We start from the raw sequence: 26,378 nt of genomic DNA, 5'->3' as shown, positions 1-26,378 counted from the left end.
TGAGTGTCCCATCTGATTGAAAATTACAGATAAGGAAAGGCACCAGTCATGCATGTTAGATCAATCCGCATGCATGCATGCATGCATGCAACATTTTGAGTCCATACTTAACAATGACATCATTGTTGAGAAAGCCTGCTGCTGCTTTAGAGGGCGCTCAAAGCGGTGACATTTACAGATATTACAGATATTTCTACCGTGCTGATCCTGGGAGTGGCACGTGTTCTGCATCTGGTTTCTGCTAATCGCTACCTTTTACACTACAACAGGGCGATGTTGATTTGTTTGGCAGCAGCAGCAAAAATAAAGGAAAAAAATCAGATAAAACATTCTCCAAAAAAATACAATCTGCACACCATTTCTACACACAGTTGTGGAAAACCCCCAGACACACACTTGAAAAAAGGTACACGCTAAACAGCTGGATGAGGGCGGAGGGTTGCTGTTAATTCTGTAGGTGCAGCACTTGACAGCTTCGAAGCCGGGCATGAGGTAATGCCAAATAAACTCCGGATACGCCCACCTTGCTCAGGATATAATATACACACGATTCACCATCACATGTTGCACACACACACACACAGATATATGATGCTCGGTATAGTAAACGGACTGTGATGGTGCCAGTCGAGTCGGTGAGTAAAAAAAAATACAATGAACTCCACAATTGCAAGGAGCCGGGCGAGTCGTTTATTTATGTTTAAGACATGCACGCACAGAATATAAAATGATGGGGAAATAAAGGCTTGCAGACGCGCGATGTGGGCTCGCGCGCTGACTGAGTCCCGCGTTACCCGGCGCGCGCCCCCTCCCCTCCTCTGGCTCGAGCCCGCCTGCAACTTGCCATCTTCAGGCGCCCGCTTTACAATTTCCAGTCACATCTTTTTTCCTTTTTTTTAAAAAAAATTAATGAGAAAAAAAAAATGAGAATTATTAGTATTTATTTATTATTCTTTACCTGTTCCTCAAGTGATTGTCATCTTGATCATCGCGGTGACAAGCGGGCGAGGGAACGGACCAATCGGGTCGAGAGCAAAGCCTTCGCCTCACCGACCGTTGCCGCCGGTTCGGTTGGGTTTTTAAAATTTAAAAAAAACCGGTTTGATTGAGAAGCTTTCGAGGATGTGAGCGGAGAAATGCGCAAGAGTGGAGCGGCGGCGGCCGGGGGCTGCGGTTGTCATTGTTCATCTCTGAAGAGGAGGGGGTGGAAAAAAGACCGAGAGAGTTAAAGACATTTAAAAAAAAAAGAGGGGTGTGCACGTGTCAGCACCAACGGGCTGGAAATGTCACTCGGGCAGAGAGGAGGAATGGCGAGCATCCCCCTCCTCCTGAACTAAAGTCCACCTATTTTGGTGTGTGCCCGCGGATTTTATTTCGTTTTTTTTTCCCTCTATTGCCAGTTTTGCGCTGTAAAGCTCTTTGCCCGGCTGCCAGCCTGAGGGAGTGAGAGGACGATGATGTGTGAGGTGATGCCCACGATCAGCGAGGACACCCTCAGCCAGAGGGGCTCCCAGAGCAGCTCGGAGGACTCCAATTTCGAGCAGCTGATGGTGAACATGCTGGATGAACGCGACCGGTTGCTCGACACCCTCCGGGAGACCCAAGAGAGCTTGGCGCTGGCACAAGGCAAACTAGAGGATGTCATCTACGACAGGGACTCTTTGCAGCGCCAGCTTAACTCTGCACTGCCCCAGGTAGGCACCTCGGACTTCTTAAAGCAATGCTACAATCTGTAATAACTACCGATAATTGTGCATTATTGCAACTGTAGAGCCATCTTTCTGCTTCTCGATTTTTGTCTTCATGACTTTTACCACCAGGGGCATCCAGATGTTTGCATTAGGTTTTCTAAAGTGGGTACATGCTGTAGCCTTTTACCAATGATGCACTTGGCTGCCCGTTCAGTATCCACTGAATTTATCAATATCGTGTAGTTTGGCGGGTATATCACGATTATGTTACTAAGTGCAATGGTTTAAAGGGGGAATTGGTGAACGAAAGATGCTTAATCCATTAATTTTAAATTGCAATTTTGTCAGGAATATAAAATCTAATTTATGATCTGGTTTACAGTGATTGTTACTAGTAATCGGACTAAATATTTTCAATTTTTTCAAAATATATTATACTATTCCTAAATTTACTAAATTAAAAATACACAATTTGACAAATAATTTAAATTGTTTACCAATAGGTTGTGTTTAATAAATATTGAATTATTCTCAAAGTCCAGAATTTATATTAGTGAAAAACAATGTTTAATAGCTGTGTATGCATAAACTATTGGATTGCTCAAAATGTTAAGTAAAACAATGAAAAAGTTTTCATTTTTAATGATAAACTAGTAAATATTGGACTGTGGAGGTTTCCCGATGCTTTTGTAGAATTCTCATGCAACAGTTTCATGGTAATCCTGTGCAAAAGTAATATGCATGTCGACCACATCACTGGAGAATGTGATTTTGAGGCTCATTGTTATTGTTGCAACTAAATTCTTGTGAAATGTAAAGATATGTAAACACCAGAAACATATTCAAAAGGGAGATGGTCAAAGCTGAAATCAATATTTACACAAGTTAAAGCATTGATATAGATGTTTCATATAATCAGTGTCTTATTTTGAGGTACCTAAAAATATTCAGACAAGGAACCAAACCATGGATGTTTTATTAAAGTATGGAACATAACAGCAAACTAATATGTTAGTGTCAAAGTGTATATCTCACTGGAATGAGTCTTTTTTGAGAAAAAAATAACTGATTTGAAAAGATGCACAACAGCAGTTTAGATTTGGGAAGAGTTGTATGTGAAGTATTATCAAATGATATCAATAAAATGCACCATTTCTATTCTGTATATATCCAAGGACTTTTACCAGTGTTAATGTATTGAAACTACATTGCATAAAATAATATTTTGGTGTAGCATGGTTGTCTTTCAGTATAGTTTGGTTGTTGCGAACCATACTTCCATGTAACACATTTCTTTCTATATTCTTCAGCTTGCCTTTTTTAATCTAACATATACTTAGTGGGTCATATATCCATTTTTTAGTATGGATTGTTACTGGACTGTTTATTTTCATGCTAATTGTTAATTGTGAGCAAGATTTTGATGGAATTTTTAGGTCATATTTGTGTTTCCCCATTATATATGTGCACATAAATGGTTATAAGAACATATGAAATAGGAACAGGAGTAGGCCATACGGCCCCTCGAGCCTGCTCCGTCATTTAATACGATCATGGCTGATCCGATCATGGACTCAGGTCCATACATGAGCAGAAACCTGTTGTATTTATAGCATTGGTGGTATTCACTGGCAGGTTGGGCATCCTCTCTTTTCCTTTCTATTGTGCAGTTGTGTAATCCAACAGGATTTATAATCCAAAGAAATGGAGTTCAAATTCCCTCATGGCAGTTTGAGAATTAGGATTCAGTGTGAAAACACTGCTTAGATTGCAGGATTACATGGAGTTAACGTCCATGGAATCTGTCATGTTCTTTGAAAAACTTTCTGTGGTAGATCCAAGACATAGCTACACAAAAGGGTGTAGATGACAGGTGTGTGACTATGAGTAATTTTATGTTCTGTTGGTCAGTCAGCCATTTCCTAAGAAATCTGAAGAATGCACTTGTTTTCTTGATGTAGCTGGTAACCTCTTGGTCAATAATGCCATTGTTGGAGATGATATTACCCATTTCTACAAACTTCTAGACCACATTCAACTTGCTTGGGGCAACATGGCGGGTGAGTGCTTAAAATCGACTTATTGTCCCATTCCTGTCAGAAACTCACCAACCGCCATTTTATCTCTGGTGCTGACTCAGATTGGAAACGCACCCACCAGAAACAGACAGGTGCCTAATTAATAAATTCAAATAGGAGTCTGATGGCATTATTTGAATCCTGACGCTATATTAGCTCAGTGGTCAGAAGTTCTGCCCAGAGGTAAACTTGCTAAGTATAAGCTAGTGGAATTGGTGTGACAAACTGACTGAAATGACTGCAAGCTGAATTCAAAAGAGCACTGCAGACACTCTGATCATTAAGATCTGTGAACCATTATAAATAGTGCATTTCTATGACAATTCTGAGCTTCTATGTAGCTTCTTTCAGATCCCCCCCACCCCTTACCTATCTTCATTAAGTTCTCTGCTTATCATGGGTGCTGTTTTTGCAATGAACAGTTGGGAGGAAGAGGAGCAGCAGCCGGCAGAAGAACCAGGGTAAGCAGCAGAGAGGCCTGTTAGAAGATAGCTGCTGATTAAAGGCCTCACCCAGCCCACAGGTCTATGGGTCGAGTTGCATTCTTGGATATTCATGAAGAGTAGTGCAGGAGAAGGCTGCATGTAACCAGGCAGGCTGTTACTGACTTATGCAAGGCCTGCTGCCTGCTGGACCAGGGGTTCATGCATTACCATTGATTGTCAAAATCACTTTCAGGCTGCTATAGGCAACATCACCCATATCTCTCAGACCACAGTGCACAGCTGCATCAAAGAAGTCATCAGTGCTCTCCCTGATAGAGCAAACCAGCACATCATCTTTGCAATGGGCACCAACAACCAGAATTAGAGAACTCCGGGATGTGCAACAGTGACGGGCTTCCTTCATGTTCCTCATGTAGCTATCAGGGCAATAGAAGACAAGCCAGCAGCTTATTTCAACAGGAAAGGCTACTACATCACTATCCAACTGGTGTGTGATTGCCACAGAAGGATAAAACAGTGTGAGTTTCGCTGGCTGCTGCTATGCACCTTCATTCTGTGACATTGATCCAGCCCCCACTTTTCCATCCATCCAGGAATGTCAGAGAATGGCTGCTAGGGGACAATGAATACCACCACCCCCCGCCCCCCCCCCCCCCGCAGCACATTGCTGATGACACCCATCGCAACCCCACCACACCTGAGCAACACAGGTACAGTGAGAATCATGGGACCCCCAGGAACATCATGAAGCCTAGACAAATTGGATGAAGGCGAGGTAGAACAACAGGAAGAAGTGCCAGCAGAAAGTATTGCTGCTAGACAGAATAGGGAGCAGTAGATAGCGCAGCGCTTTCAGTGGCCTTCTCAATCACCAATGCTCAGGAAAAAAACCCTTGGGATTAACAGTCCTTATTACACCTTCATCACTGTCTTGATTTTGCTTTAATGAACATTGGAACCATTCAGCCAACCTTTATATCAATGAGCCTATCTGAGGGCTCAGCTGCAGCCTGTAGCAATTTGGCTACTACCTGGGCAGTCTGGCTAAACTGGCTTTCTGGCATTGTAATTAGTATTGGTTGAGGGATCTACGAGGAAGCAGACAGCTGCGAGAAGGAAATACTTGCCGCTCCTGCTGCGCCACTGCCACTCAGCACTTTCACTGATATGTAGGACATTAGACTGTGGAACATAGGAGCATAGAAACACAAGTTGGCCATTTAGCCCCTTGAGCTTGTTCTGCCATCTGCCTGTGAGTTTCTGATGAGGCCTAGAAGCTAAAATACTGGGGCAGCAGATGAGTTTCAAACTCGCCTTATTACCCACCCACCCAAAATCCACCTGGAGTTACAATCAGGGTCAGAATTTTGCATTCCTTGAGACTGATTGTTAGCCTGTAGCTGGCAGTGGCTCCGGTAAGGTAATCAGTAATGACTTGGATCTTTTTCTTCATGTATGTGTTGAGAGTGCAGTGATTGGCATATGACAACTCATAAACTATCCTCTACTTTACATAGTCACACTTTGGGACCTAAGAATATACATATGTTAACTTTTAATGCACCCTGTTGTAGAGCAAAACAGTGAGAGAAAACATAATCAAATAATATATATTCTAATAGGGAATTAAATTAACAGAAAATTAACTGATATCTATGATATTTGTTTTTATTTTGCTGTACCTTCATTCTTGGTGCTTTTTCAAAAAAAAATAACTAGTTTGCTACTTCAGTTTTACTGAATACTGAATTTACTATTTTAGTGTTTATTAAAATATATACATCAATAAAACAGCTAGAATTGTACAATGAATATCTTCCATAGTTTTATTGTTGTTGCACATTTCACTAAGACAATTCCTAACTTAGTAACATGGACCAGAATTTTCATCTTTGTGTCGGGTTGGGTGCGTGCGGGCAGCGTAGTAGGTCTGAAACGCAATATTTTCAGCAACACGATGCTCAGACTGACTTTCACTTAATGGCCCCAATTGAGAGTCATGCACGCTTCTCGAACCTATTAAATGGTGAGGGTCTGATGACATCATCGATGACTCGTTTCCATGCCCATATTTAAAGCAGCCTTGCACAGAAGTCACTTGAAGATCTCCAGAGGAGGGTGGAAGATGTCAAAGAAAGGACACAGGAGAGAGACAACTTTTGAACATGGATAGCCAAAGGCAGAGGGCTGCACCCCTGTTCTCAGATTCTTCCTTACATACTCTAATGGAGGCTGGCAGAGCACGCAGGCAAATAGACCTCCACAAGCAACAAAGAGCCTGGCTGGATATGAGGAGGTCAGTAGCAGGGATGTGGTCAGGAGCGCTTCAATGGTCTTGAGAGGTCAGGAAAGGTGAGTGCAATGCCGCACTCCCCCTCATCCTGAAGTGCCTGTCAACACATCCCCATGCCTACCCAAGCTTACTCCTGCACATCATTCCTTAAACCAACATACCTTGCATGTTCACCCATCCCTCTCTCTTTATGTACATGCTCATATCCCCATCTGACTAACCACTCCTCACACTCACCCTCATCCTAATGCAATCATACCAAGTAACACCACAGAAGGAGGCCAATTATCATTGGCACCCCACTCCCTGATAGTTATCCTCTACAGATGTAACCCATCCATTCCTTACAGTTATTCCATCATGGTCATTCAAACTTCTCTTCTTTCCCTCCTTGCAGGAGAAAAGAGCCCACAACAATAGGGAGAGGGAGAGAACTGGGAGGTGGCCCTCCAGTGATTGCACACCTCACAGCAGCAGAGGATGCGGCTCTGGAAATTTCAGGAACTCGAGAGATGCTGGCGGTGGGAAATAGAGAGAGGGGCACATCTCAGCAATCTGGTAACAGAATCACATCTCATAAAGCTAGATAGCATACATATGGTGAGTGATTTCAGCAGCCAGTGAAATGTCGTTATGTGCATAATGGTAATGTTACTCATTCTTATTACAGCACTTCTAATTCATCTCTTTATTCTCCCACAGGTCCATCAACTGCCCCACCACTGTCCAGCCGGAGGAACCTCAGCCTCTGAGGGTGCAGCGTCAGCAGACCCAAGCACACCGAGCACCAGCGCAGATACGCCATACGGTGGATCTTTTGCGCCATAGAGTAGAGTTGTTACCTAGTGTCTCACAATTCACAAATAAGCAAGAGCAGATGGTGTTGACAGGGACAGCAGCAGATATTCCTTGCCGGAGGGCGTAGGACGCTCCAAACTTTGTTGAGCTCCATGCAGACGATGAACTTCGGGGGCCATCGAAAAACAGAGTGATCTTGAAGGGGCAGATACAATTGCATGAGGGATCTGGCATCTGTTGCAGCCGTGATGTCTGCAAATTTTCAGAGAATGGAGGAGTCCATCTCCAACATGAGCACCACCATGTCACAGGCGATGTTGTTCTCTTCCATAGAAAGAATGGCCACCTGCATGGAGCAGCAAATGTGTCACTCACATGAGAGCTCCTCTCAAGGAGGGGTGTAAACGTAGACTTAGGCGTTCATTGCCCCATTGCTGTGTAGCAAGGTGCTCTTGCTAGCAGGGAAGTGTGGGTGGCCTATGAAAGGGATGATGATGAGAAGGGACATGGAAGCAGGGGCTCTTCTCAAAGTGTTCCCACTTTGCCCCCATTGCCTCCTTTTCAGTCACAGCCCTAGATGCTTCCTCGGATCCCGATGTCCGAGTCTGTCCCTGTACAGTTGCAGGACGAGCAGACTTTGGCGGGGCCATCACAGGCTCGAAAACCCAGAGGACGTCCGCCAAAAATATCTATGCAGTCATAACGGGGAAGTCAGCAGCCTGCAACTATGTCTGCTGAAGCCACAGGAGTTGCACCTGTTAAAAGCACTCGCAAATGAAAAGTGACACAAGTTGATGCACAAAGACATGCACATGGGTGTATCAACAAATGTTAGTGTTAAGTTTTAGTTGTTTTGATTGGACACAGAAATGATTTTCTTTACACCACTTGTCTTGTCCATTTCCTCAAACCTTGGAAGTGGCTTTGCCACTTGGAGTGAATTGTGATGCATTATTCAACCTTGAGCATTGGATTTTTGAGTGAGAGCAATGACTTGGACATTGTAGGGATGCTTTATGGTGTTGTTGTGTTAGTACAGCATGTGGCAAGCATGTGGTTGCATTGCAGCAATTTAAGTAAATCTGGCCATGATGAGGCCATCCCAGGCGGCAATGTGCACCACTGCTGGTGGCAGCTGCATCCCAGCTTCCATCTCCTTCTTGTCTTCCAGCTGCTTGTCCTCCTCCTCCTCCTCCTCCTCATCATCATCTGAAGAGGCTGTGTGCTCTGCGCCATGATCCTCCTGCAGCTCCAATCCTTGCTGCTGCGCTATGTTGTGCAGCGCACAGCAGACGACGATGATCCTGGAGATCCTGGCTGGTGCATACTGTAGGGCTCCTCCAAACCTGTCAAGACATCTGAAGCTCATCTTCAGCATGCCTATTGCTTGCTCTATGACACATCTGGTGGACATGTGACTCTCATTATACCGCTCCTTGGCCTCAGTACTTGGCCTTCTCAGGGGTGTTATGAGCCACGTCTCCAGTGGATAGCCCTTGTCTCCAAGCAGCCAACCAGTATGTCTGGTTGGAAGTGCGAAGAGCTGAGGGAGGGTGGATTGGCGCAGGACGAAAGGGTCATGACAGCTGCCTGGGAATCTGGCGCACACATGCATAATCATCTTTTTATGGTTGCAGACGAGCTGCAAATTGAGGGACTGAAAGCCTTTGCAATTTACAAACTCTCCTGGGTGATGATGGGGTGCCTTCATGGCCACATGTGTGCAATCAATGATGCCCTACACCTGCGGGAAATCAGCCAAAACCACAAAGCCAAGCGCCCGCTCACTAACAGTGGCTTCATCAGTGGCAAAGTTGATATAATTGACTGACTTGTGAAACATGGCATCAGTCACCTGTGTGATGCATCTGTGGGTGGCCGACTGGGAGATCCTGCAACTGTCTGCTGAAGATCCCTGGAAGGAGCTTGAGGTGAAGAAGTTGAAGGCGGTGATGACTTTGGCAGCCACTGGCGAGGAGTGTCCACTAGGTCTTGTTCCGGCAAGTTACAAATGTCAGCGACAACCTGGCGTGACAGCCTGAGCCTGCTGAAGCACTGCTGCTCAGTCATGCCCTGTGTTGGGGGTATCGTCTCCGGCTGCAGCCCTGTGGTGCCTCCCTCTCTCCTTTAGAGTGTCAGGTCATTGAGGAGAAGGCTGCTGTTGCGGTTGGTGTTGGTGGTGGTGCTCACCTTAGTGCGATTTTGAGGACCAAGGTGAAACACTATAAGCGGTACCCATGCTGATGTAGTAAATAGCAGATGAAGTAGTGATCAGAGGGCCAATCCCTCAATGTTCTAACACTAAGCAGCACTGTGGTGAGAGATTGAGGGATTGGCTTCTGAGGTTGCCAAAGTGATATGCAAACTCCAGAAACCTAAATCTGCCAAAATGGAGTCATCAACAGCCTTTCCCTTAGGCAACTAATGAAGTGTAAGGTGCGTATATTTATCTGTTTTTTCCAGCTGTCAATTAATACTCTCTCAAAACGACCACTGAACCTCAGCCTCCCCTTCACAGGCGAGGTTCCCGAGCAGCATGCTTCTTGTGCTCATGCCATTCAATTCAGAAGCTGCAGTTTAAAAACCCTGTTAAGGGTCTGATAACAAGGATTTAATGACTTTAATTAGGTCGCCTGCCTCTCCCGATCGGGAGCGTGGCGCACTGGCAAACGCGTCCAAGTTAAAGGCACGAAGAGGCGGGATGACAACTGGTTCCTGACATGCTGATATCTTTGCTATTTTTACAGCCGACCCGCCTCCAAACCCCCACACATAGCAACGGGAAAATTCTGGCCAGGGTCTAATAATAGAATGTTGTATTTCTTTTCAATGAATCTTTCATTAAACTAATTAACATAGCAGATTTAAATTAGTTACATTCATTACTTTGTATCTGTAGGGTTTAGTTAAAAACAAATAGCCAAAAACAAATATGAACCTGTAAAGTACAAATTTGAGTTCATTAACTTGACTAGCCACTTTGTAAAATTAAAGCAAAATGCACTTTGTACAGAGCCCGTGAGAACAATGTTTCACCTTTTCCTAAATACCTGTCAAAAATGCCCTTAATTTAGACATGAAAAGATTTCAGCTGAACAATGCTATTTGTGTGTGAAAATTTTTTTTCATAACTAAGTAGTCATTATCAACTTTATCAAGCACCATTTACTCATTAATGAAGTAATAGCTAACTCTTTAGTATAGTACTGATGGAGCACTGCACTGTCAGACGTGTCATCAGGTAGATGTAAAAGCTCCCATGGCACTATTTGGAGATGAGAATGGGAGTCCTTCTGGTGCCCTGACCAATATGTATCTTTTCATCAACATCACTAAAACAGATTGTCTGATCATGTGTCTCATTGCTGTTTGTGGGACTTTGCTGTGTGAAAATTGGCTGCTGCATTTCCCTACATTAGAACAGTGACTACACTTCAAAAAGTACTTCATTGCCTGAGAAGGACATCCTGAAGTCATGAAAGGCACTAAAAAATGCTAGTTCTTTCTTAGTAATGTTTACTGTGCTTTGAATTGAAGATTAGTAGGACAATTGAAGAATGAGATTGCTAGAGACTTTAACAATTGTTGGAACTGCCTATCCTCAGTTTAGTACATATCAGAGACAAATCAGTACTCATTCATCACGAAGGAAGCAAAAGCACAGAATGTACTCTGGATTCCAGTATTTGCCACAAGAGTAGTTACGTCCACTGACTGAGCAAAGCATAGCTGCCAGACTGGGACTGTGTTAGTTGGTGAGGGAACTAAGTCGAGGACGTAACCCAGTTGGTCACCTTCATTCATAGACATGTTGCAGATATGTCTGCCCCTGATAACAAGCTGTGCTTGTGAAGATAAAGTTTTCTGTTTGGGAAACTCGGAAGAGCTGAATTTAACGAAAGGACTGGATTAAAATTTTTTGTCTCCATTTCCTGGCCACAGCTACCTAGATTGAGTGGCTGGTTGGGTGTTGGGGGTGTGGGGGGAGGGGGATGTTAAGTCTTTGGCCAGGGAGCGGAGAGGTGGGAGGGACAGGAAAGGCTGGGGTCGGGAGGTTGGAGGCCAGGTGTTAAAAGTCAGACAGCTAGGTGGTGAAGAATAGAGTACTAGAGTCCAGTCTTTACTTGCTTACACCTTTTATATGTTGATTTCAGTGATTGATGGCTGGTGCCATCACCAATAAAAAAGGAAGCAAGTGTCCCCTTTTAAAGGGGCACAACCAATAAATCATAAGTTATTAAATTAACCCGAATTTAAATTAAAATCAAATCAGAATTTTGTTTCTGGAGGTGATGAAGCACTCCAGTCCCTCCGGTGCCCACCAATTGCGGAAGGCCTCAAGTGTTCCGCCGAAAAATGCAAACTCCATCTCCAGGGACACCCTGGCGAGAACATAGCCGCGGAAGAGAGGCAGGCAGTCAGGCCAAACGACCGGCCACCTACTGGACGTGTTAATGGCCATCTTGGCCAGGCTTAGGAGCAGTCTAACAAGTAGGTCCTCCAATCTGACCACTCCCCTGTGCACTGATGCCTAAGGATCAGAAACATGGGACTGAAGTGCAACCAAAAATTGAGGAGCAGACCTTTTGAAAATTGGAAGAGGGCTGCAACCTCTCACACTCTGTGTATACATGGAACACAGACTCCTCCACGCCACAGAAATTGCAGACAGCCTGGGAGTCCGTGAACCTATTTAAAAATTTGTTGCACAGGACTGCTCCATGCAACACCCCCCATGCCAAGACCTAAATAGAAAAGGGCAGGACACCCGTATAGAGAGCCCTCCACTGGGCATCCCTACCTCCTCTGGATGGCAAGATGGTACGTCCGGATGAAAGATGAGGAAGACAAAGTGGAGAGGGTGCAAAAGCTGCCCTTACAGGAAACTCTTCCGTGCAGATTCAAAAGGCTCGGAAGGGATATCCGAGAGATGGCTCAAACTGTGCGACTGCGGTTCCCGAGGCAGGTTTCAGGGCCTGGCACTGATAAAAGATTCCGTCTGAATAGGGGTCAGTTCAGATGGGATCGTTCCAAACACTTGAGCCTCCTCAACACACCTAGTGGAGTTAGGGCTCAGTGCCTCTTTTAGCGTCGATGGCTTTGGCCGCAAATCGGATGCCATGTCAGGACATGCACAGTGCCAGCTCTTCTGGCAATATCCAGCCAGCTCTTTTGCCAACCAGAACGTCCCCGACTCTGGTCACCTTGCCAGTCGGGGCCATCCCCAACGCCAGCCACCAGAAACCGTGGTCGTGGAGTTGCGGATTCCTGAGCAGCGGCTCCAGGAGATAGCTGCCACTCCTGATGGGGGAGAACTCCGGCTGGAGGTGACCATGGTCCAGATCCTGATTAGCTCCTGGTAAAAGACAGGCAGCCCCTGCAAGGAGGCATGGCTACACCCCAGTGTGATCACCCCTTTTTTGTGTCGTAATTGAGGCTGTGCAGCTTGCGGAATAAATTCGTCGTCAGTGCTTCTGGAAGGATCCTCAACGTACAGGTATCTCTGCAGGATCTGAAGACGGAAAGTTGCAGCCTGGGTACACATGCACACCAGCACCTGACCGCCCACTCTAAGTAGGAGATTCAGAACTGCAGCAGAGACCCAATGTTTCCTTTGGTCCCAGAAGAAGTCAACAAGCTTCTTCTGTATCTTGGCGACAAACTCAGTGGGAGGTTTTGCTAGTCCTGTTGGGGAGGGTTTAAACTAGCTTGGCATGGGATGGGAACCGGAGAATAGATACAGTGGGGAGAGAAGCAAAGCTGGTATTGGGCAGCAGCGAAGTAGAAGTAGAAAGTGAATTTGGAAGACAGAGGAAACAAGGGCTGGAAAATAGACAACTGGGGAGTTGGGCAATACTAAATGGTATATACTTCAATGCAAGGAGTATAGGAAATAAGACAGATGAGCTAAGAGCATAGATTGATACTTGGGAGTACGATATTATAGCTATTACTGAGAAATGGCTGAAAGAAGGGCAGATATGGCAGCTCAACATTCCAGGTTACAGGATTTTCAGACAGGATAGAGAGAGGGGTGAAAAAGGAGGGGGGGGTCGCATTATTGATTAATAACCAATTACAGCTGTGAGAGGGATGATATGTTAGAGAGGTCATCAAACGAGGCCAGATGGGTTGAATTAAAGAACAAAAAAGGGGTGATCACACTACTGGGAGTGTACTATAGACCCCCAAGCAGTCAGAGGGAGATAGAAGAACAAATATGTGGTCAAATTGCTGTGAAGTGCAAAAACTATAGAGCTGTAATAGTAAGGGATTTCAACTACCCTAATATTAACTGGGAAAAAGGTAGTGTGACTGGTACAGAGGGTGCGGAATTCCTAAAATGCATTCAGGAGAACTTCTTTAGCCAGTATGTAACAAGCCCAACAAGGGAGGGGGTCCCCGGTTCTGGACTTGGTTTTGGGGAATCAAGAGGAGCAGGTAGAAGGAGTATCAGTGGGAGAGCATTTTGGTGCTAGTGATCATAATTCAGTAAGATTTAGGGTAGTTACGGAACAGGACAAAGGGGGACCAGGAATAAAAGTTCTCAACTGGGGTAAAGCCAATTTTGCTGAGCTGAGATGGGATTTGGCCAAAGTGGACTGGAAACAGCTACTTGATGGTAAATCAGTGTCGGAGCAGTGGGAGGCATTCAAGGAGGAGATCCTGAGGACACAGAGCAAGTATGTTCCCTTAAAAAAAAAAGGGTGGGACTAACAAATCTAGAGCCCCTGGATGTCAAGGGACATACAGGATAAGGTAAAGAAAAAAAGGGAAGCTTACGACAGATTCCGAGAACTCAACACTGCAGAGACTCTAGAGGAGTACAAGAAGTGCAGGGTTGCAATAAAAAAAGATATCAGAAAAGCAAAGAAAGAGCATGAAAAAATGTTGGCAAGTAAAATCAGAGAAAACCCAAAGATGTTTTATAAATACATTAAGAGCAAGAGGATAATTAGAGAAAGAGTGGGGCCTAATAGAGACCATAAAGGAAATCTGTGTGTGGAGGTGGAAGACGTGGGTAGGATTCTTAATGAATACTTTGCATCCGTTTTCACAAAAGAGAGGGACGATGCAGACTTTACAAATGAAGGAGGAGGAGTGTGAAATATTAGACAAGATAAACATAGTGAGAGGAATTTTGAAGGGGCTTAGCAGCTTTGAAAGTGGATAAATCCCCAGGCCCAGATGAAATGTATCCCAGGCTGTTAAGAACATAAGAACATAAGAAATAGGAGCAGGAGTAGGCCATTTGGCCCTTCAAGCCTGCTCCACCATTCAATAAGATCATAGCTATCTGATCATGGGCTCAGCTCCATTTCCCTGCCAACTCCCTATAACCCTTTATTCCCTTATCGCTCAAAAATCTATCTCCACCTTAAATATATTCAATGACCCAGCCTCCACAACTCTCAGGGGCAAAGAATTCCATAGATTTACAACTCTCTGAGAGAAGAAATTTCTCCTCATCTCAGTTTTAAATGGGCGATCCCTTATTCTAAAACTATGCACCCTAGTTCTAGATTCCCCCATGAGTGGAAACATTCTCTCTGCATCTACCTTGTCGAGCCCCCTCATTATCTTCTATGTCTCAATAAGATCACTTTTCATTCTTCTGAACTCCAATGAGTACAGGCCCAACCTTTCTTCATAAGTCAACCCCGTCATCTCAGAAATCAATCTCGTGAACCTTCTCTGAACTGCCTCCAATGCAAGTAGATCCTTCCTTAAATAAGGAGACCATAATAGAAGCAAAAGAGGAAATAGCAGAGACTCTGACCATCATTTTCCAATCCTCTTTGGCTACACGTGTGGTGCCAGAGGACTGGAGGACTGCTAATGTTGTGACTTTTTTTAAAAAGGGAGAAATGGATAGACCGAGTAATTACAGGCCAGTCAGCTTAACCTCAGTGGTGGAAAATTATTGGAAAAAATCCTGAGGGACAGGATAAATCTTCATTTGGAAAGACATGGATTATTCAAGGACAGTCAGCATGGATTTGTCAAGGGAAGGTTGTGTCTGACTAACTTGATTGAATTTTTCGAGGAGGTAACCAGGAGGGTCAATGAGGGCAATGCATATGATGTCGTGTATATGGATTTTAGCAAAGCTTTTGATAAAGTCCCACATGGCAGACTGGTCACGAAAGTAATAGCCTATGGGATCCAGGGCAAAGTGGCAAGTTGGATCCAAAATTGGCTCAGAGGCAGAAAGCAAAGGGTAATGGTTGATGGGTGTTTTTGTAACTGGAAGGCTATATCCAGTGAGGTCTGCAGGGCTCAGTGCTGGGTCCTTTATTTTTTATGGTATGTATCAATGACTTGGACTTGAATGTTGGGGGCATGATTAAGAAGTTTGCAGATTACACTAAAATAGGCTGTATGGTTGATAATGAAGAAGAAAGCTGTGGACTGCAGGAAGATATCAATATATTGGTCAGGTGGGCAGAACAGTGGCAAATGGAATTCAATCCGGATAAGTGTGAGGTAAAGCATTTGGGGAGGTCTAACAAGGCAAGGGAATACACATTGAATGGTATGACACTGAAAAATGTAAAGGAACAAAGGGACCTTGGAGTGCAGGTCCACAGATCCCTGAAGGTAGCAGGCATGGTAGATAAGGTGGTTAAGAAGGCCTATGGAATACTTGCCTTTATTGTCGAGGCATGGAATACAAGAGCAAGGAGGTTATGCTTGAACTGTACAAAACACTGGTTAGGCCGCAGCTGGAGTATTGTGTGCAGTTCTAGTCACCACATTACAGGAAAGATGTGATTTCACTGGAAAAGGTGCAGAGGAGATTTACAAGAATGTTGCCGGGACTGGAGAATTTTGGCTATGAGGAAAGATTGGAGATGGTAGGTCTGTTTTCTTTGGAACAAAGGAGGTTAAGGGGAGACCTGATTGAGGTGTGTAAAATTATGTGGGGCCTGGATAGAATGGATAGGAAGGACCTGGTTCCCTTGGCAGAGGGGTCAACAACCGGGGGCATAGATTTAAAGTAATTGGGGGGAGGTTTAGAGGAGATATGAGGGGAAATTTCTTCACCCAGAGGGCGGTGGAGGGCTGGAACTCACTGCCTGAAAGAGTGGTAGTGGCAGGAACCCTCACCACATTGAAAGGATATTTGGATGTGCATTTAAAGTGCCGTAACCTACAGGGCTACAGACCAAGAACTGGAAAGTGGGATTAGGCTGGATAGTTCTTGGTCAGCCGGCGCAGACACGATGGGCCGAAATAGCCTCCTTACGTGCAGTAAATTTTTATGATTCTATGATCAAAGTGACCAATCGATACCAAAGCATAGGGTCCACCAGTTGATTTATGACTAGACCTTGGAAGACAGCATTCAGAGCAATCCTGTCCAATGTCTTAGGCAAAAGGTGACTTTGGCCTCCAGCTCTTGCCAGTTCGCCAGCAGGCTTCCTCGGCAAGGCTAAGGTTATATTTCCAGGTAGAGGAGATGAATGGTACTCCAGAGAAAAAGCTTGAGCTCCTCTAGCAGTAAGTCCAATTACCACCGACCCACCAGGAGTCTGGAACATTTCCCAGTTGATGCTCACAGAGGATGCAGCAGAGTAGAACCTGCTGGCGCTTGCACATCCTCCGCAAGTCAACCGTGACCCCCTCCACGCCTAGTCCTTTCATAAGAGGTTCGGAAAGGCTCCATGTAGTAGGCATATAACTGGCTGGACATGGGGCACCCCTCTACCGAAGCGAAGGGGCGCTGTCAAAGACCCGTTAACCTTAAGCAGACACTCTGCGGCGGCATACAGAAGTTGGATCCGGGTGTCAAAATCCCGAAACGATACTCATGATCCACCATGTTGAATGCCTTCTCCCGATCCAGGGAATGGAAGACGACCGACAGACCAGCCCTCTTGGAATTGTGGACTAGGTCCCATATTAAGGGCCTTAGTTTAGGGGCCAGGATTAATAACTTAAAACTAAATCTAATTAATTATATACATTAGAGATGGCAGGGCAGCCGATGTGTCTCTGCTGCAACATGTGGAAGCTGGTGGGTGCCATTGAGATCACATCCATATTGATGAGCTGCAGTCTGAGCTGCGGACACTACGACACATCAGGGAGGGGGAGAGTTACCTAGATGTCACGATCCAGGAGCTAGTCATACCGATTAGATTAATTAAATCAAATTCGATCCATGGTCAGGGACAGGAGGGTGTGACTACGAGTGAGGAAAGCATGGGGATTCAGAATTGAGTGATGGAGGAGCCTCAGCTATTGCTCTTGTCCAACAGGTTCGAGGCTCTTACTCCCTGTGTGGACGAAAGCAGAGACTGCAGGGAGGATGAGCAAACTGACCACAGCACCGTGGTACAGGGGGTCATTCAAGGGGGGGGGGGGAGGGTGTAAAAAGAAACATTGTAGTGGTAGGGGGCAGTATTATTAGGGGGATAGATAAGGTTCTCTGCAGCCGAGAGCGTGACTCCCAAAGGCTGTGATGTCCGCCCGGTGCCAGAATAAGGACATTGCGACTGGGCTGGAGAGGAACTTGGAATGGGATGGGTAAGATCCAGTTGTCGTGGTCCATGTGGGTACCAACAACATATGTAGGACAAAGAAAGAGGTTCTGCTGAGGGAGTATGAGCAGATAGGGGCCAAATTAAAAAGCAGAACCACAAAGGTAATAATCTCCGGATTATTACCTGAGCCACGAGCATATTTGCATTGGGTAAATAAGATCAGAGAGTTAAACACGTGGCTCAAAGACTGATGTGGAAGAAATGGGTTTTGGTTCATGGGACACTGGCACCAGTACTGGGGTAAGAGGGAGCTGTTCCGTTCGGACTGCTCAACTTAGACCGTGCTGGGACTAGGGTCCTGGCGAATCCAATAACTAGGGCTGTAGAGAGGGCTTTAAACTAATTAGTGGGGAGGAGGATTCAGATGAGTGAAAATTTAAAAAGTCAAAGAATAAGGAGAAGAGCAGGGTAACACTAGAGTAGGGTAGCACTAGGGAAAATGAAAACCAGAGCGCAACAGAACGTATAAACATAAAAGTTTCATAAAGTGGGCTCAAAGCAGGAAAAAATGGTTAAAAAAAAAAACAATTTAAAAGCTCTTTATCTGAATGCACATAGCATTCGTAACAAAATAGATGAGTTGACAGCACAAATAGATACAAATGGATATGATCCGATAGCCATTACAGAGACGTGGTTGCAAGGTGACCAGGACTGGGAACTAAATATTCAGGGGTATTTGACAATTCTGAAGGACAGACAGAAAGGAAAAGGAGGTGGTGTAGCACTGTTAATAAAGGGTGAGATCAGTGCGTTAGTGAGAAACGATATTGGCTCAGGAGATCAAGATGTTGAATCAGTTTGGGTGCAGATAAGGAATAATAAGGAGGAAAGGTCTCTGGTGGGCATAGTCTATAGGCCCCCTAACAGTAGCTACACTGTTGGACAGAGTATAAATCAAGAAATAATGGAGGTAAGTAAAAAAGGAACAGCAATAATCATGGGCGATTTTAATCTTCATATTGATTGGACAAAACAAATTGGCCAGTGTAGCCATTCATAGAGTGTATCCGGGATAGTTTCCTTGAACAGTACGTTGCGGAACCAACCAGGGAGCAGGCTATCTTAGATCTGGTGCTGTGTAATGAGACAGGATTAATAAATGATCTTGTAGTAAAGGATCCTCAAAGTATGAGTGACCATAACATGGTTGAATTTCAAATTCAGTTGGAGCATAATAAAGTTGAATCTCAAACCAGTGTCCTAAGCTTAAATAAAGGACACTACAAATATATAAGGGCAGAGTTGGCTAAAATGGACCAGGAAAATAGATTAAAGTATGGGATGGCTGATGGAGCAGTGGCACACATTTAAGGAGATATTTCATAACTCGCAACAAAAATATATCCCAATGAGAAGGAAAAACTGTAAGAGAAGGGATAACCATCTGTGGCTAACTAAGAAAATAAGGGATGGTATCAAATTGAAAACAAGGGCATATAGTGTGGCCAAGACTAGTGGGAGGCCAGAAGATTGGGAAACTTTGAAAAGCAAGTAAAGAACGACTAAAAATATGATAAAGAGAGGGAAGATAGATTATGAAAGTAAACTAGTATGAAATATAAAAACAGATAGTAAGAGTTTCTACAGGTACATAAAAAGGAAAAGAGTGGCAAAAGTAAATGTTGGTCCCCTGGAGGATGAAACTGGGGAAGTAATAATGGAGAACAGGGAAATGGCAGAGACGTTGAACAAATATTTTGTATCGGTCTTCACGGTAGAAGACACTTAGTTCCAAATCTAGCAGGGAGCTTGTCGACTGAGTTGTGTAAAGTCCTGTCCCCTCAGTACAGATTCACACGAGACATGTAGTGAAGTCAAGGTCACTCTGGACCTGCACCTTTATTTCACAGCTCTGGAATGCTGCACTTGCCTGAGACCTGTCCTTATGTACCTATCTCTTGCAAGTGCACCCCCGGTGGTAAGGTATGCTGGTGGTTACACGTCATATCTTATTACAGTCATGTATAGCATGTTAGGATACAGTTATATATAATAATGTAAGATTCATGACATCACCCTCCCCCAAGGTCTTATTGTCTTTATAGGTTCAGTCTCTCAGGTGGTCTATGCTCTCGCATGGAGCATCTGAGTTGTGGTTCAGTTGTTTGCCTTGGTGTCTGTTTTTCTTTGGGTGTGTTTGCTGGTATCTCGCCTGGGCTGTCTGTTTCGATTGGTGTGATTGCTGTTGACTCGCCTGGGCTGTCTGTTGGGATTGCCCTTCCTCAGGTTGTTCCCTCTGTCTGTCCACCAGGTGTGGTGCGAGTTCCACATTGTAGTCTGCCTCTGGTTCCGCACTGTTGTTGGTAAATCTGCTTTTGACTTGGTCTACATGCCTCTGGCAGGTTTTGCCATTGTCCATTTGTACTACCAGTAGCCTGTTTCCTTCCTTGCCCGTTACTGTCCCTGCAAGCCATTTGGGATCCCTGCCATAGTTTAGTACAAACACTTTGTCCCCTATCTCATTCCATCTCCCCCTCGAATTTCTGTCATGGTACTCAGTCAGCTTACAGCGCTTTGCCTCAACGATTTCGTGCATGTCTGGGAGGATTAATGAGAGCCTTGTTTTTAAAGTCCTTTTCATCAACAGTTGCGCGGGGGGGATCCCAGTCAGTGAGTGCGGACGAGATCTGTATGCCAGCAGCAGTCGCGACAGGCGACCCTGCAGCATGGGACCTTGGATTTTAAGCATGCCTTGTTTAATGATTTGCACTGCTCTCTCCGCCTGGCCGTTGGAGGCCGGCTTGAACGGTGCCATCTTGACGTGATTTATGCCGTGGTCAATTATAAAGTCTTGGAATTCTGCGCTGGTGAAGCACGGACCATTGTCACTGACCAATATGTCAGGGATTCCATGCATTGCAAACATGGTTGTGAAGCTCTCCACAGTGGTGGAGGTTGTGCTCGAGTTTAAAATGGTGCATTCGATCCACTTTGAAAATGCATCTATAACTACGAGGAACATTTTGCCCATGAATGGGCCCGCATAGATACATGACAAGTTGGAGCATGGCAGCAAGGAAGATTGAGAAAAGGGTTGGGGCGATGACGCAGCCCTGTTTGACCCTGGTCCGGACGTGGGTCTGTGATGGATCCATTGGTAAGGATCATGGCCTGCATGTTGTCGTGGAGCAGGCGGAGGATGGTGACGTACTTTTGGGGGCATCTGAAACGGAGAACGATGCTCCATAGACCCTCGCGGTTGACAGTGTCAAAGGCCTTTGTAAGGTCGAAGAAGGCCATGTATAAGGGCTGGCGCTGTTCCCTGCATTTTTCCTGCAGCTGTCGCACTGCAAAAATCATGTCCGTTGTGCCCCGTCGGGGACAAAATCCGCACTGCGACTCCGGGAGGAGCTCCTCAGTCACAGGGAGAAGACGGTTGAGGAGGACTCTAGCGATAACTTTCCCAATGGCTGATAGCAGGGAGATTCATAGAAACATAGAAAATAGGTGCAGGAGTAGGCCATTCGGCCCTTCAAGCCTGCACCACCATTCAATAAGATTATGGCTGATCATTCACCTCAGTACCCCTTTCCTGCTTTCTCTCCATACCCCTTGATCCCTTTAGCTGTAAGGGCCATATCTAACTCCCTCTTGAATATATCCAATGAACTGGCATCAACAATTCTCTGAGGTAGGGAATTCCACAGGTTAACAACTCTCTGAGTGAAGAAGTTTCTCCTCACCTCAGTCCAAAGTCGCTTACCCCTTATCCTTAGACTGTGCCCCCTGGTTCTGGACTTCCTCTGTAGTTGCCAGACACTAGACTCCCAAAGCAAGCACTCTACTCAGAACTCCTTCACTGCAAACGAGCCAAAGGTGGGCAGCGGAAACGTTATAAAGACACCCTCAAAGCTTCCCTGATAAAGTGCAACATCCCCACTGACACCTGGGAGTAAGTGGATGAAGTGCATTCGGGAGGGCGCTGAGCACCTCCAGTCTCGTCGCCGAGAGCATGCAGCAATCAAGCACAGGCAACGGAAAGCGTGTGCAGCAAATTAGTCCCACCCACTCGTTCCCTCAACGACTATCTATCCCACCTGTGACAGAGATTGTGGTTCCCGTATTGGACTGTACAGCCACCTAAGAACTCGTGTTAAGAGCGGAAACAAGTCTTCCTTGATTCAGAGGGACTGCCTATGATGATCAGAAGGCACTAAAAACATCCCAATAGTGGATAATCAAGGGGCTATATCACTAATGAAGTAGTACTCGGTAAAATAATGGGACTAAAGGCGGACAAGTCCCCTGGACCTGATGGCTTACATCCTAGGGTCTTAAAATAGGTTGCTGCAGTGATAGATTACATCCAATGTATCCACTACCAAAATTCCCTGGATTCTGGGGCGGTTCCAGCGGATTGGAAAATCGAAAATATAATGCCCCTATTTCAAAAAGCAGGAAACTATAGACCAGTTAACCTAACATTTGTCCGGAAAATGCTGGAGTCCATTATTAAGGAAGCAGTAGCAGGACATTTGGAAAAGCATGATTCAATCAAGCCGAGTCAGCATAGTTTTATGAAAGGGAAATCCTGTTTGACAAATTTGCTGGAGTTCTTTGAGGATGTAACGAGCAGGGTGGATAAGGGGGAACCAGTGGATGTGGTGTATTTGGATTTCCAGAAGGCATTCCACAAGGTGCCACATAAAAGGTTACTGCACAAGATAAAAGTTTACGGGGTGGGGGGTAATATATTGGCATGGATATTGGATTGGCTAACTAACAGAAAACAAGAGTCAGGATAAATGGGTCATTTTCTGGTGGCAGTAACCAGTGGGGTGCCACAGGGATCGGTGCTAGGTTCTGAACTATTTATGTTGCGTATGCAATAACTGTTAGACTGAGTACTGTTTAACTGCAAGAGGTATGACCTTGGCTCTGCTTTATTAAGGCCCAAAGTGACTAATATACAAAATGGCTGGCCTTTTATACTTTGGCTGCACACATGTGCGTGCAGCCCTGTTGATACGGATTCTTTTCCCTCAATCTGTTTCAGTGAATACACTGACTCGAACACTTTAAAGTATAGTTCAGACTAACTTTATTCATCGATGAAGTGTCTTGCTCTGATAAAGGGGCACCGACTCCATGAGTCTGTCGAATCCATCAGAGCAAGCAAAAAAATCATTACAAACCTTTACAGTTATACAGTTCTTGATCGGTACCACCCCTTTTCATTGTCCTATCACATCAACTATCGTGGCATAGATACAAGCTAAACCAGTCATATACACAGTAAAGCAAGCAATTCCCTAATCACGAGTGAAGATTAAATCATCTCCAGCTTATCTTTGTTTTGCAGGTAAGTAAGGCACAGTTCTGCTTCTCTGTGTATTCCCACAGTTTAGCTCCTATATCTGTTGCTACATTCCCATGATCAGACGGTTCCTCAAGGTTGTTTCACAAAAACAGTCACTCATTGTTCTCCCCTATAGTGAGATCTGAAGAGTCAGCAATAACCATGAGCGGCCATTTTAGAAAGAGTTAATACATTTGAAATTAGTACAGATAATATATATAAAGTTGGTAGGCTACATTGATACAGATTCTCATTCCCCCTTTTATCATTTTATGATAACTCAGTATCTTAATCCAGGAGTATGGCATTTAATCTTTCACATTTTTGCTCCACGTGATCATAATCCTTATTTCCAGTAGAGTCTCCATTCCCCTTGGTCAGAAGCATCATCCGCGGCGCTTCTTCCTTCGACCTTGGCGGCGGTGCGGGTGGTAAGCAACACCTGGAAAGGCCCCTCCCATCGAGGTTCCAATCCCTTCCGAATCCATTTCTTAATCAGGACATACTTTCCTGGTGCCATGAGAGACGATTCAGGTAAGACTGGGAGGTCGAGGTGAGCATCTCGGACCTGGTTGTGGGCTATTCGCAGAGCCTGAGTCAAGGCAAGAACATAGGTAGTCATCTCCTCAGTCATATGGTGGAATTGGACAGTGGAGGGGACATTCTGATTCCATGGGGTCCTAAGGGGCCTACCATAAATGACCTCAGCGGGGGTCAGTCTAGCCTTACCGGTGGGGGTAGTTCGGATCTGGAATAGGGCTATGGGAAGGAGTTTGAGCCAATTGAGTCCGGTTGATGCTACCAGTTTCACAAGCTTGGTTTTAAGAGTTTGATTAGCACGCTCAACTAGTCCTGCAGCTTGGGGTCGGTAGGCACAATGCAGCTGCTGGTTAATGCGCATCTGGGAACAGAATTCCTTGTTAACTTGGGCAATAAAGTGAGGGCCATTATCAGAACTCAGTCGAGCTGGGATACCATATCTAGGAACGATTTCCCTGTGAAACTGGATCGTCCGGCCATGTCCCACAATCTGCAAGTCTGAACTAGTAGGGTTGGCCTCGTCTATGGCTTGACGTACCATGATTCCGAAATCTTTAGCATGGTGGGGAGGTAATACTTCACGAGTGACGTGCGGTGCCACGGTCGGAGGCTGTCTCCACAGGGTCATACACATCTCAACGAAATCTGCTTTGCCCTCCGGACCGGTCACTGTGGCTCACGGCTGGATCTCCCATTTCTCCCCCTCGTGATCCCGATAAAAGTCTCGGAGTTTCTGGTGAGTACCACTAGGGTCGTATGCCAAGGTCACATGATAAGGCGCTTGAGGCAAGTCTAGGGACCACCATTGAGGGGTCCGAGTGGTGTAACATTGCCGTTTGAAAGTCCCGGGTCTTACAATAATACCTTTGTCTCCGCATTCTAGATGGAGCTGGAATTTACAGAGAAGGTCCCTAGCCATCAAGTTACAGTCCAGATTGGTTGTAAATGACAAATCGATGATCCACAGATTCTTCCTTGTAAACTACTTTAACTGGTTCTGACACAAGGAATGTAGAGACTTGTCCCAGGAACCCCGACAGTCCCTGAGTCTCGCTAGAGGTAGGGAGTTTAAGCTTCGACTACAGAGGACATGGAGGCTGCTGTATCTATTAAAAAGGATTGCCACTCATTTTGAATCTTTAATGATATCATCAGCTCCTCGTCCGATGAGGGTCCCTGTACAATCAAGCTACGTAGTCAATACTGATGTTGGGGTTGCGGTTGGGCGAAGGGATTTGTCTGGGAGAAGTTAGTGTAGGATCCCCGTCCTCTTCCCCCTTGCCATCCTCCTCTCCCTCCCCGTTGTCCTCTTCCTGGTCGGCGGGAGGAGCACTCTCTGCTCCAGTGTCCCTCTTGTCCACAGTTAAAGCATGCTCCCTGATTCAGTCTGCCTCCCTTTGCCATGCCTGGTCGGGGACAATAGGGCAGTCCATAATTTGCAGGGCCTAGACCATTTGGATGTTCAATATAGCCGCATCCCTGATTATCCACCCAACCTGGCACACAATACTGAGGCTCCATCTGATACCCAGTTGGGTAGGGTTTCGGTCCTGCAGCCCGAGGGGGTTCCTCCTTCTTAGTTACATATTCAGTCTTAACCCGGGTTAGGGGCGCATTTCCTCCTTCTCCCTTTCTTTCCTGCCAGTAATATTTCACGGCTCTCTCCATCTGGGCCTTACTATTATCTGCCCAATTCATGTTATTGGTCCGGATGGCGTGAGCAATCGAATGAGGCAAGCACTGGAGCAGAATAGCGCAGAATTGAGGTGAATTTCGTCCTGCCCGGAAGGCATTATCTCCCGACTGGCCTCCATAAATTTCAACAAATCTTTCCAGGAATTCATCTGCATTCTCATCTCGCTTAGGCTGTGTCTCTAAAACATTTGCCATGCTAATAGGCTTCTGAAGGGTAGTATCCAGTGCAACGAAAATGGCCCCTTGGCGGGCTCCATCATTGTTATGCTGCGCTTGTAAGGCTGCATGGTCGGCAACATTTAAATGAGTCAGGAACCGGGCGTGCTCAGTCGGGCTCAGGATTTGATGGACAAGGGACCATAGATCCCTAGAATCGGCGTTATAGACGGCTATCGTGGTGCGGAGAAAGTCCATGAACTTGACAGGTTCCCTTTTCCGGTCCGGCATTCCGGTCAATATGGCTATAATCTCTTTGGGCTTCCAAGGCATGTATACTTGAATCGTCGGGTTAGCGACAGCCTCGGCAGGATCAGGGTTCGGCATGTCTCTTAGCGGGAACTGTCGTAGGGGCCTTTATTGCTGGTTGGCACAATCAGTGTCAAACTCAGATTCCGAGTCTGATAGGGAAGGGGAGCCCAAGTCGGAGTCACTTGAGCTCTCAGAATCGGGGTGACGGGCTGAGCCCTGGAAGGCGCACGACTGTAGCGATGTTTCGGCGTCTCTCTAGCGGCCGGAGTGAGTGACTTCTTATCCTTCTATTTCATTTGCGACCTAGTCCGAGTAGCGGACAAAAGTCCACAAAAGTCTGAGGGGTCCAGGTAGGATCTGACTGCAAGGTCGGACCTAAATTAACAAAGGGCGCGGAGGGAGTCGAAACGCTAGGTTGGAGACCTGCCAGTGCAAAGGGTTGTTGGGGGACAGGGACAAGCCCGGGCGAGGTCGTCGAGACTGATACTAATACAGGGTGTGTAGCTGGCAGAGGGAA

General features: G+C 45.6%; 1 protein-coding gene across 6 annotated transcripts in view; it reads left to right on the top strand.

Moving 5' to 3' along the window:
- The first annotated feature begins 974 nt into the window (after positions 1–974).
- ppfia2 (PTPRF interacting protein alpha 2) overlaps positions 975–26,378 on the top strand; it is a 639,866-nt gene continuing 614,462 nt past the window's right edge. For all 6 annotated transcript variants that reach the window (XM_070900188.1, XM_070900187.1, XM_070900185.1 and 3 more), the window contains exon 1: positions 975–1,694. In XM_070900188.1, coding sequence (XP_070756289.1) covers positions 1,455–1,694 — 240 coding nt within the window. In that variant the 5' untranslated portion in view covers positions 975–1,454. The remainder of the gene's footprint in view (positions 1,695–26,378) is intronic.

Source organism: Pristiophorus japonicus, chromosome 15, assembly GCF_044704955.1.
Source record: "Pristiophorus japonicus isolate sPriJap1 chromosome 15, sPriJap1.hap1, whole genome shotgun sequence".
NCBI classification, from domain to species: Eukaryota; Metazoa; Chordata; class Chondrichthyes; family Pristiophoridae; genus Pristiophorus; species Pristiophorus japonicus.
This window is presented reverse-complemented; position numbering and strand designations above follow the sequence as displayed.